This window comes from Aspergillus mulundensis (assembly GCF_003369625.1).
Source record: "Aspergillus mulundensis strain DSM 5745 chromosome Unknown scaffold_5, whole genome shotgun sequence".
NCBI lineage: Eukaryota > Fungi > Ascomycota > Eurotiomycetes > Eurotiales > Aspergillaceae > Aspergillus > Aspergillus mulundensis.
The window spans coordinates 2,642,197-2,654,042 of NW_020797893.1; the positions used below are offsets into that span (position 1 = coordinate 2,642,197).

At 52.0% G+C, this 11,846-nt stretch overlaps 6 protein-coding genes across 6 annotated transcripts in view; 3 read left to right on the forward strand and 3 right to left on the reverse strand.

The window, feature by feature from the left end:
• Nucleotides 1-851: 851 nt before the first annotated feature.
• Nucleotides 852-1,748, reverse strand: DSM5745_06143 (uncharacterized protein; the record flags this gene model as incomplete). Its single annotated transcript, XM_026748159.1, has 1 exon — nucleotides 852-1,748. One exon carries the CDS (start codon nucleotides 1,746-1,748, stop codon nucleotides 852-854), a length of 897 nt encoding a protein of 298 aa, XP_026603991.1.
• Nucleotides 1,749-3,070: 1,322 nt separating this feature from the next.
• On the forward strand, nucleotides 3,071-4,408 carry DSM5745_06144 (Rieske [2Fe-2S] domain protein; the record flags this gene model as incomplete). Its single annotated transcript, XM_026748160.1, has 1 exon — nucleotides 3,071-4,408. One exon carries the CDS (start codon nucleotides 3,071-3,073, stop codon nucleotides 4,406-4,408), a length of 1,338 nt encoding a protein of 445 aa, XP_026603992.1.
• A 151-nt stretch (nucleotides 4,409-4,559) lies between these two features.
• On the reverse strand, nucleotides 4,560-5,485 carry DSM5745_06145 (glutathione S-transferase family protein; the record flags this gene model as incomplete). Its single annotated transcript, XM_026748161.1, has 3 exons — nucleotides 4,560-4,902; nucleotides 4,956-5,203; nucleotides 5,252-5,485. 3 exons carry the CDS (start codon nucleotides 5,483-5,485, stop codon nucleotides 4,560-4,562), a joined length of 825 nt encoding a protein of 274 aa, XP_026603993.1.
• Nucleotides 5,486-6,141: 656 nt separating this feature from the next.
• DSM5745_06146 (uncharacterized protein) lies at nucleotides 6,142-7,519 on the forward strand (the record flags this gene model as incomplete). The annotated part of the gene is made up of 4 exons (XM_026748162.1): nucleotides 6,142-6,354; nucleotides 6,402-6,813; nucleotides 6,861-7,010; nucleotides 7,065-7,519. The coding sequence occupies 4 exons, from the start codon at nucleotides 6,142-6,144 to the stop codon at nucleotides 7,517-7,519; spliced, it is 1,230 nt and encodes a 409-aa protein (XP_026603994.1).
• Nucleotides 7,520-8,656: 1,137 nt separating this feature from the next.
• Nucleotides 8,657-9,214, forward strand: DSM5745_06147 (uncharacterized protein; the record flags this gene model as incomplete). The annotated part of the gene is made up of 1 exon (XM_026748163.1): nucleotides 8,657-9,214. The coding sequence occupies one exon, from the start codon at nucleotides 8,657-8,659 to the stop codon at nucleotides 9,212-9,214; it is 558 nt and encodes a 185-aa protein (XP_026603995.1).
• A 681-nt stretch (nucleotides 9,215-9,895) lies between these two features.
• The window catches only part of DSM5745_06148 (uncharacterized protein), a gene marked incomplete at both ends in the record, with an annotated part of 2,212 nt that continues 261 nt past the window's right edge, over nucleotides 9,896-11,846 (reverse strand). The window contains 2 exons of the mRNA XM_026748164.1: nucleotides 9,896-10,948; nucleotides 11,043-11,796. Coding sequence (XP_026603996.1) covers nucleotides 9,896-10,948; nucleotides 11,043-11,796 — 1,807 coding nt within the window. The remainder of the gene's footprint in view (nucleotides 10,949-11,042; nucleotides 11,797-11,846) is intronic.

The following is an 11,846-nucleotide window of genomic DNA, read 5'->3' on the forward strand; positions in this document are numbered from 1 at the left end:
CTTATAAAGGCGCTTATTAAATAATAATACTAAAAATTTATTAAAATACTAGGTTTAGTAAATATCTCTAGCCTTATTTTTAACTAATTTAAAAGTAAATAAGTGTTAAGGGGGCGTGTTAACTAATAATAAAAATTACTTAATTTAATAAAAAAGTATTATAGCGCTTTAATAGCGCTTAAGTATTTTAAGTAATTTTAATTAAAATATTATAATACTTATTATTAAATTACTTGCCTGTATAATTATAATATTTATAGTTCTTTAAATATTATAAAGTATTAATAAAAGTATTTAAAATTTTTATTATTTTTAAAAGCTTAAATTATTTATATAAACCCTAGTTAGCTCCAGCTTTTAAATATAATTGTGTTTCTTATTTAATTCTCTAGTATCTATTCAATCGATAACTTTCCTTTGCACGGTATTCGAAGGGCCTTATAAACACACTGGCAAAGACAACAGGCAACGAGCATATCTTGGGGGGAAATGAGACTTAGTACCGAAGAGGTAATTCTAAAGTCTGAAAATATGCCGAGAATGGCATGGATGTCGACTGGTCTTGAATGGACCAATATATATCGGGACGCGGTTGGGGACGGAATGGCCCCCATTATAGTACCTATATGGAGCTGAAATTATATCCATGATTAAATATGTCTACATAGATCAATAACTTGACATTCAAAGATGCTGTGTTAGGCGAAGACGCGCTGGCCTTCACACCAATAACAAAAGGCCTTGTTAAACTTTAATTAAGATCACACTTCATCTGGTTGTCACATAGCTGGAATATCAATTTAGAGCCATCATTGAGTCTGAAACGAGAACGAAAAAACCGGACGCAGCCCTCAGTCACCTAGCCCCGATGCCTTAGGTGAAACACTGAAATTACCCCCAAAGTGCGCAACCGCACTACCACCAACCCTGACCTTAGCATAAACCCCAGCTCTACTCCTCTCCGCCTCGCCAAAATGATCCCCAAAGTGGCCGCGGAAGTGGTCCTGGACATGGATATCAAAGAACAAGTTCGAGTCCGGCCGAGCGAGGGTCAGTTCTCCCAAAACATCCTTGAAAACATCATCTTCCAGCTCCCGCCCTAGAATCCCATCTAGGGCCTGCAGTTCTCCAGCGTTGAGACCCTGCACTTCTTCATCCCGGCAAAGTCGCTTCTGCTCGTCGACGGCTCCCGGAAAGAGTTCCACCAGGTCGCTGATGAGGTCGTTGATTGTCTCCAGCAAAGTCTCGAAGTGGCCCTTCCGGTAGAGCGCCCAGGCCACGCGATCTCGCTTGCGGATTTGAACGCGTTCCTCGTTGACGCGGTGTATGCTAGTGCGCAAAGAGCTCAGAATGTTGTCTGCGGGGTCGGTTGTCTGGGTGCCTTTATCTAGGATCTGCAGCTTCGCGTTATTTCTGTCCTTGGCCGTACGTGTGTCCCTATATCGCTCTGATGTCTTCTCCGTCTCGTCAAATGCGCACCTGATCTGTTCGAGCCAGCGATATGCCTTGATGATATCGTCTTCGGCGTAGTCGTGCTCGCTAAGCTTTTTAGTGGCTCCGTTAATACCCATCGCGCGGCCCCAGCGCGTAAGCCGCATCTCTGCGGCTTCAAGCTTGCACAGGTTGATCTGCAGAGCGCCTTCGAACTCGCGCCCGAACTGGATGTACTGGAAACATTCGACGCAGCTGACGAAGATTTGGGGAACTCCGGCGAGGGCGAGGGCGAGGGTGAGGCTATTGGGCTCCATGACTTAGTCCCTCGAACTAACGATATTGAAGTAGTGAGTAAATAGCCGATTTAAGCTGGATGGAGACAGTTTGCGCCTTTTCTGGCCGGCGGCCTTATGCCTGGCCGAACGTGGTCCTAAGTTGCAACGCGGGCTTCAGCTTGATGAGTCTGGAAGACGAGCTAGGCCTATTTGTACGCGTCACCTGCGACCGGGGTTGAGATGCCCTGCGCGGGAAAGGAGCACTATTGGATGGAGCGAGTGTGACAAGAGTAAGGCCGATGCTAAATGTCAATTACCCCGCCTCTATAGGTACCTTTAGTTCTTCAGCCGACAGAGCCTCACTGGCCCGGCCCAAGAGACATAGCAATAAAGGGGAAGAATGGGTGTAATTTGTCCATTTAAACGGAGGATTTTGTGCAAGTGAAGATCCAATGGTAATGGAAGGACACGATCGACAGAAAGCAGGGAAAATGCCTCCAGCTTTACACTCAAGCTTGGAATGAGCCTTTCACCATCTAACTGTCCATCACAGTAGAGACAGATATGCTATACGCCCAATACGATGAGCCCAACAACGCCACCGCCGGCTGATAACAAAAGGCATGCAAAACTGAACTGGGCAAAAGCCTCAGGAATTTCACATTTTCGGCGTATGGCTGTCTGATGGACCAGCCTTCTTGAGGAATTGGGAGTCCACGAGACGAGCATAGGCAATCCTAGTGGGATACCACTACGCCTTTCTCTCAGCCAGCCCCAGCCGTTGTATGGTGATCCTCCATCCCATCCTGGTAAATCAGCTTGACGTCGTCCGGCGGTGCGTACGCAAGTTTGACACGTCGTGACCTCAGCGGTATTCAGCCGGAGAAATGAATTGTTTAGTTCGAGAGGCAGACTGAGCTGGGAGACAGTTCTGCGCGCCCGTGGATGGGAAGGGAATTCTGCGTCGGTTTCTCAATCGCTGTCGCAGCCGGTACAAGGCTCAAGGCATTTCGTCGGGGCTTCCAAAGTTAAGACCGTATGGAAGGAGACTGGTACATGTGATGTTAGCTTGATTTCAAGAATTAGCCAGTGTGTCTAGTAGACATAAAGTAGATGAGTGACGCTTCATGGGCTGATTTGGCTCAGTTTCTGCTTGTAGTGTCGTCGGGATGGCCATCCGACTACCGCGGAGACGTCCGCGGGGCCAGAATAGGTACTGCCGATGTTGACCGCCCACAGTCTCCACGTGCCTCATCGTATTCGTATTTAGTGGCATGAGCAGCCCCACGTGCTTGGCAACAATTTTCTCGATGCTGTTGCCATCAGCAATTCTTCACAACAACCACTCAGTATCTCTCAAGATGCCAAATCTAAGCCTTGGAGTGCTCTCTGAGCTCACGCACACCCGCTATGTTATCCATTTGTCGGATGGGAAGCGCCTAGTGCTCTTCCGGCTACCCTCCATCGACACTGCGGGACGAAGCAGAGCGAATAACGAGAGCAGAGATGGGTGGTCCTACTACGCCATGGAAGCAGAGTGTCCGCATGCAGGCGGTCCTATGGAAGCTGCGCAGATTGACATTGAGGACTCCGCGTATATCGCCTCTTGCCCATGGCACGCGTATGACTTCAATGTGGAGACGGGCGAATCGAGCGTCGGCATCAAGGCGTGCACGTTCCCGGTTGACGTCCAAGAGGACGCGGTCATTCTGAACTACCCGGAAAATGTGTCAATCGCAAAGTTGGAACCTGTCAGCGAGAAGATCAAGTTGAAGACGCCGTGCTCAGAGCCCACGGCTCCAGCCGACACTGTTCCGACACCGTTAACTGCCGCGCAATATCTTGACGATGATGCGACGCTCTGTGACTGGTGCACCCACATCCTGAATACCTCGAACTCTGAACACAAGATTGAACTCACTGCTCACCTCTTCTCAACCTTCACCAAGCGGGAGGGAACTTCTTCACCGATGACAATCACTCGGGGAGGTCCTGCATCGCTTCCTCCTACACCACCGCGGGAGAAGAGCCTCGTAGAAGTCCGACCCGGCGCCATGCCAAAGCCAGGAAGAGGAGGAAGTCTGAAGAGCAGAATCGCCATGCTGCATGCTCTGGCCAACATTGAGCAATGGGCCATTGACCTGGCTATCGATATCTGTGTGCGTTTCGCTGAATTCCAAACCAGCCCAGACGCGCCAGAATCTGCACGGCAACTGCCTCGAACCTTCTTCCACGATTGGCTCAAGGTAGCCAACGACGAGGCGAAGCATTTCTCGTTACTCCGTACTCGCCTGGAGGAAATGGGCTCCTACTTCGGCGCTCTTCCAGTTCATCACGGTCTTTGGGAGTCGGCCACCAAGACGGCACACGATCTGCGCGCGCGAATCAGCATCATCGCGCTCGTCCATGAAGCTCGCGGGCTTGATGTCAATCCGATGACCATCGCCAAGTTTCGCAATGCACGTGATGCCGAAAGCGTTGAGGCTCTTGAAATCATACACAACGATGAGATTACGCATGTCACGACCGGTCATAGATGGCTTGCGTGGATCTGCCAGCAAGAGAAGACCGATCCGGTCGAAGTGTTCCGCTCGAACGTACGCAAGTACTTCGTTGGAGGTCTCAAAGAGCCTTTCAACAGGGATGCGCGGGCCATGGCCGGGATGGACGGGCGATATTATGACAACTTGGTGTACTGATTGCAATGTCATGCTTTTGTCGCACGATTCCTGGCCCGAGTCCTAGCCGACGAATTACACCAAGAAGCCCAAGGTTTGTCTTCATCTCGCGATCTCTTGTCTATTCAACGTGTATAGTTCTAAATATTCATACAGGTCATATCACATGCAATCATAGTCGGATCTCGTCTATAGGTCCCAGTGAGGCGTCCCACACCGTCGGTCTCTGCCCCATCGCCTCCTTCCCTTGCGGCAGCTTCTTTATTTTTCCCGCATACTTGCGCAATTGGTCAGGGACAAGGTCATCCAAGCCGATATCTTCTAGCCGTGTAACAAAGGGAACGACATGCGCGTCAAGCACAGTCGGACCGACTTTATCGCCAAAAATCCAGGTTCCGCCTTTGCTGTACTTATTCCGCAGCTCGACAATCTCGTTCATGAAGGAGACTGAGTTCGCTGTCATACTCTGCCCGTCTGACAGGTTTTGCGACACCAATTCCCGTTGCTTTCTCTGGCTGGTCGCTGTCAGCAATAGCCTTTTCATAGAGTTCAGGGTCCAGGAACACACCAGTCGCGCTTGTACTCCAGGGCCTTGCGGTGGGTAGGTGTGATGTCATGGTTGGTCAGAAGGTCATCCACGGTCGGGTTGGCCGCGCCGTAGCGGTCAAGGGCCTCGTGCAATTGCGTCAGTAGTCGACATATTTCAGTCTGGTGTGCCTTGGGAAGTAGACTCGGGCATTGGTCGCATATCCAGTAGACGATTGACAGCGCGTCGGTCAACGGCGACGGAAGCGCGCTATACGTGAGGGTCGGCACCTACAACACTTAGCTCAAATCCTAAAACCAACGAGTCACACGACATACTCGGCCATATGGATTGACTTTGAGGTACCATTCGCGCAAGTTCTCGTTCCTGTCGACGTTCACTAGCCGGAAGCCCAGCTGCGTTAACTCCCGGCTCGGCCGCTGCTTCGCCCGCAGCGCAAAAACAATCGCAAAATGGACGACTAAGGACTGCACGGAAAAGGGATAGGTGAACAGGCACGGGTCGGCTTGTCTCCGTGTTAATTTCTTCAGTAATCGTGAACCGGGGCTCATTCTTGTCGCTGTCAGGAGGTGTCGAGGAATATCGTGCCAGGCACCCATGCGACAAATCTGCCATCTGCCAGTGCCACCTGCCAACTGCGTCACTGTCAGCCCATAACCCGAAAAGCCCCGCCGGCCAGGGCCAGGGCCAGGGCAGCCTCGGCTTTGCGCTCGGATTTGCGACCGCCGAACAGCAATTTATCCGAGTGACCCACCGTCTCGGAATAAGTGAACCAAGCCTTACGGCCAAGGGCTGGTTAAGGGCTGGCTTGCAGTTCGTCTCGCCGGGCAGGGGCACTGCTGTTTCTTGTTAATTGACGGAAGCTTGGCCGCTCCGCACGCGGTTTGACGGATGTTTCGGTGGCTGCCATGCTGCCATCACGCACCATTTAGTGGCGCTTTCCCCTGGAGCTATCCCTGGTTCTTCACAGTCAAGACCCTCGTTACTTAAGCGGACATGCTCTACTCCGTATAGGGCCTCACCTGCGCCGGCTCTGGCCTTGCCAAGATTTAATGCCAAGTATAGCAGAAGCCTGTCCCCGGACCCCCTGTTTCAGGATGAATATTTATATAGGTAGCTCGCAGACCCATCATGGAAGCAATCAAGTCATTCTCTTCTGCATAGCTATTGACTAGCTGCAATTTCGTTCTTTTCTTTCCTTGCCAAAATGAAGACCACTCTTTCTGTTACCGCGCTTCCGCTGCTGGCCAGCTATGTTGCCGCCCACCCTGTCAAGAGCACCGCTCTCTCAACCTTGACTGACCGCAGCTTCCCCTGGCACATCGGCGTGCCCAAGTCCGGTTCTTCGCACGGAAAACGCGATGTCAGCCTTCCCAGCACTTGGGATCCCCCTTCCGACCTCGTCACTCCTTTGCAAGAGGTACGGCCCATCAATCCTAATCAACGGACATTCTAACCGCCAGGCAGGTCTGGGACCACGAAGTCGAAACCTACAGCGACGCCCTGGGCTTCGAGAACTACGGCTTCGACCAGGTCATCGCCGCCGGCGGTAAAATCAACTACTGTGTCCGCTGGGACTCCTCCCAATCCGTCACCGCCGAGCAGCGTTCCCAAATCGCCTCTGCTGCCAGCCGCTCCTACAACAAGTGGATTGCCGGTCTCGCTGGATTTGACGGCTGGCCGTACGATACTGTCGAAGTCAACGTTGTCGGATGGGCCGTGAGCGATGAGTCCCTGCTTGAGGGAGACACCTCGGACATTGACGTCTACACCGACACCGACGCCGATGGAATCCCGCAGTGCGCGGAGGCTTGTGGGCGGTTCTTCCACCAGGACGGCGATTACAGCGGTTGTGCGGCTGGCGCTGACCGTCACTACGGTATGCGAATTGACATCCATAACCGACAATAAACTGACAGCACCCAGACAACAGCCTCTGGCTCACCGATGGCTTCGAGGGCGGCACCGGCGGCGACTGGGGCCAGCGCGTCGGCTCCGACTACTTCCTCGAGAACCTCGAGACCGAGAACATCCACATCTACCTGCACGAGATTGGCCACACTTTCGCTCTGGACGGTATGCTCACTCACCTCCACCCGTACAAAAGATACACTTACTGATAGAATGCAGACTTCTACGACTGGACCCCAACCGGCGTAACAAGCTTCATCATGCTCTCCGGCAGCGCCACCGAAATCACCGAGTTCGACTACTGGATGCTCCGCGACTGGTGGCGAAACCTCAAGGACCGCTACGATCTGTCCTCCGTCTCCTCTTCGTCCTCCTCGTCAAGCCGCACCTCCTCCGCTGTCGCTGTCACCTCTACCGCCCCTGTTTATGTCCCCACCGCCACCGCTACCGCAACATCCCAGACTGCCGGCTACGTCTCGCTCCCCACTGAGGAGGCTGTCGTTCAGCCGTCCACCACCGCTGCTTCTTACCCCACCGCATCTTTCCCTACGGCTTCCGCTGCGCCGACCGGTACGCAGGCTGCGAACCCCTGGGGTAACAGTGGTTGGGAGCAGCCCTCGCAGGGGAACCCTTGGTGGGGTGGATGGTGGGGCCAGAAGGCTTCTCGCCAGTAGGTTCTGTCGGACGGCGCCCGGGACGCGCCTATCCTGATTAGGACTAGCGCAGTACGTGATAGTTAAGGTTTTTTTTATAACTTACCGCTTGCTATATATAAATAATTTAAAGGGTTGTTATAAATAATACTATTAACTAGTTATTAGGTTATAAGCCCTTAAACTGTTTTATTTACTTTAATATACCTTTTAAAACTTTTTTAAGTACTTTATAAGCTTTAAAGCTTATAATAAATATTATTATATACTTTTTTTTACCTTTTTAAAGCGCAATATTTAATGCTCTATTTACTAATAGGGAAGTATGTAACGAAGCACCTTGCATTGGGATTTGGTAACTTATAATGGTAATACTATAGATGGAAGAAGAGGGTGACGGAGTAAGGGCAGGTTTAATCGTAGGAAGCCAAGTATGTGCAACAATCCATGTACATCAGGGCATTTCCTGTTATGGAGCTTCTAGATGCGCTGAAACAAAGAAAAGGCAACCCCTTAACTCCAGGGCTGTATTCCAACTCCAGCGTGTTCGAACCATTTGTCTCTGTTTATTCTATTTCCATGCGCATAGTCAGGACGGATTAATCCAGGGGACAAGGCCGAATCAACTAATTAAAGGTTATGCAGTTGCTGCGTGAGTCCAAATTCAGAAGCTCGCGGACTCCCTCGCACCCGGATATCCGTGTCAAGTACGCATCATGCATTGTGTGGCTACCCTAGCCTAGAAGCCGGAAATAAGAGAAGATGTACGTTCCAAGTGCCCAATTGGCGCCCCGTAGAATGCACAGTCCCCGTTACGCTGCTAGATGTTAGCCTCGGCCCTAAGCCCGGCCTGCGGCAGAGAATACGGCATTTGAACAAAGCAATATCCAGAATGATGCTGGATATCAACATCAGGACGGGCGGCAAGTCAACACTGCACAAGTGCCGGCAGTTTTGTTTCAATCTGCGCGAACTTGGGCGAACAACACGACCCAGAGCCAAAACTGGTTAATGGAAAGCCCTTATTTAAGCATATGATTTTGGCACGGGTGAGTAGAAGTGAAAAAAAAAAAAATCAAAAACAGCGCGCAGTCACTCCTCTCTTCTTTATTCATGCCTGGTGGCTTTGCTAGAATAGCCGGACGCTAGATTCCAATAATGGAGTATCTTTTCTACGATGTTTTCAAAGACGGCAAGACCCTTTTCAATGCACCGTTATGGCTGTTGAAGGAGGAGTCAAATTTCGCATGGGATTCCACGCAGAGAGGGGAAACGGCTCGGTTCTTCCCACTCGCAACCGAGAACGGGGACCAGATTAACGGGGCTGTGGTTCACTGGAAGGGGATCCAGCTCCTGAAAGACGCCCAGGATCTCCGGGACAAGGTCCCGTGGGTTCGAAATGGGTTCTCCAGTGGCCGAGTTGTCCCCATTGGGAACTTTGTGTCCGTCTCCAAGCTGTTCAACCGCGACGGCGAGTTCCGCGGTGTTCGCCCTGTTGAACGCCTTGAGCCTTTCAATACAGACCCATGCGTTACCTGGTATGTTGTTGTGGCCGCGAAGAAGCCGTCGGAGTATGACTCTGCGTATGGTCTCCAGGATGCACTGCACTGCGTCTGTCTGTGGAAAGGTATGGTGGGCTCGACGCCAACGCCCGCAGATATCACTGCGCAAATCGCTAATTTCGAGCCCAGGAGGTATTGCGGAAGAGATCTTTGATGTTGTTACTCTTGAACAAGGAAAGGTTCGCTCCTGGAAGTACCCTGGCCATCCCAAGCAGGTCTAACATGCCATCGGAAGGTTCTTCGCCTCAAAGCTAATCATAGGGCCGAAGTTGAGCAATACATAAGTGATATTCCCTCTGTCAAAGGGCGCGCAGTCGACGTTGAAGTACTTCGTACAAGGTCGCAGATGGCCTGGGAGATTTTTTTCTAAATGTATGCTAGAACTCGGTGACCTCGCTTGCATATTCTAAGTGTACTGGTGCCGATAGAAGTTTCCTCTGTGTACGATCGGTTGACCAAGAAGGTGTCTGGACATGACTGATATCATGACAAGGGTGAATACGTCCTCATCTGTGCCATTTGGATTGAAATATCAATCTTTGGGTGCATAACGCCAATTGCATGCAGTAGCCCTGGCCTACGCGAGGCAGAGTCTCACTCTTAGTACACCAGAGCAAGAAGCCGGTTGACACCATTACAGCGAAGGAGGCAGAAGACATACCCCAGTGTGATTTGGTTGCATAGCAGGGCTCGATACACATTTTAATGCCCTTGACATGTTTGCCAGTCCTTGAACATCCATGCAACCACCAACAGTCATGCGGGAGCATAAGTCTGCCCTGAGAAAAAAAAAAGAATCCTACATTTTTCCCTCGACGTTCTGTTCGGCTACCTGTCACAATATGTTGTCTGGCACCCCAGCAACCACCGTGATACGACCAGTCCTATCGCTCGCGAGGACCTCACCATGGCGATCTAGAAAAGCAGCGACGGAATCTTCGTCGACAAAGTCAAAAGCCTCGACAGCCTTGTACCTGTGCCACGACCCGGCAGAAAACTGGGTCTCCCGAAAAAAGTAGTCGAGATTTCTGGGTGTAATGTCTCGCCAAAGGACGTATTCCGTGATACTCATCTCAGCACGGACAATGCCACTTAGTCCGTCGACCCGTGCCTCAAGCCATTCCTGCGAGTATTCATCGGTCGGGGAGCTGCGCTCGTGGAACAACAAGGCACGAGCACGGTGGCCATCATCGTTCGTCCTGCCTGTGTCGTTCCTGAGTCTTGCCACTTCCTGCGTAAGACAGCCCTGCTGATCCAGCCGGCAGAAGATATGTGACCCCGCAGTAGCGCGGTAGCCCGGATCCTGGAAGCCAGCGTGGACGAGGAACAGGTTTGGGAAAGTGAGGCACGAGACATAGTCCCAGTCCGCTCGCACTCCGCCTTTCATGGTCATGGTCTGCGCGTTATTCGAGAGCTGGACGTATTGCCGGAGTGGGGAGCCATGCTCCTTGCCTTTCCTGGTCATGTTGGCATGCACGGTCCTGTACTCGTGCCTGAATGTATCCATATCCCAATCCTGGCGCTTCGTCACCGAGATAAACCACGTCACCTCGTGGTAGGTATCGAATTTGGTGTGGGAGGTGGAGGTGAGGGAAAAGTCCACGAGACCGACCTGTAGAGGCGTGGCCACGTCCTTCGGGTCGCGCAGTTTCTCGAAGAAGGTCTCTCTTTCCTTGACGTCTTCGGGCGTCGTCGACCATAGTCGACGCAGGTTTGCAGTCGTGATGGGATTAGTAGTCTGGCGGAAGACCCGCCGTCTAGTTTCGGAGTAGGATGTTAGCAGCTCTACAGGGGCTCCGTTCTTCAGGACCTGCCGCAGGCTTCCGGCAAGATGTGCAGCATCCAGTATACCCGTTGTGAGTCCAAGTCCCCCGACCGGGTTGTTGAGCTGCAATATGGAATTAGCATACCGGAATAACAGCTTCATGAGGATGCTTGAGGATTGGGAGATAAGGATGAAACGCAAGGTTAGATAAACTAACATGAGCAGCGTCTCCAGCCAGCAAGATATTGCCTTGAACAAAGCTCGAGGCACAGCGTTGGTGAACAACGTACGGCGCAATTGCTTGATACTCGATGCGGCTTGTATCGCCAGGGAGGAAGCGACTAAGCCGATCTTTGACAATGTTGATTGTGGCTTCATTCAGCTTGTTGACCTTGACTGTAGGTGCCCCAGGGCACAGAATCCCGGTGGCCAGTCGCCAGCTGTTGCCCTTGCCTCGCTTGACGACAACGCCCCAGTCGTCCGGATCAACGATGAAGTTGGCGGCCTTCCAGCCGAGCTCGCTGAGGCCATACTCGAAGTTCACAGCCACAAAGAGCATCGACTCCCACGTATACCCCTCCAGCTGGATTCCCAGGTTCTGCCGAACAGTACTCCTGCCGCCGTCAGCTCCCACTAAATACCGACATTTGTACCGCAGCGGTTGGCTGGCCGCTTCGTTTTCGACGTCGTACTCCACCAGCCCATCGCGCTGTTGGAAACCGCGGAGTGTGTGTCTGAAGTTGATTTCCGCATTTCCGGTCTGGATGAGGGCGTCGAGGACGACTTGGCAGAATTCCGGTTGCGACAGCATGACGGCGTAGTAGGGATTCCCTGGAGGCGGGTCGATGCCCGCGATGATATCGCCGTTCTTATTTCGCCAGTCGCACCCATCCTGGTTCTTTTCACCCGCGGCGATGACGGCGTCGAGAATCCCCGCTTTGGAGAATTCCTCCAGAACAGCCGGGAAATACCTGCGGACACGGCCCTGTGAGCAGGGCGAATGGCGCCAATCCGGGGCCCG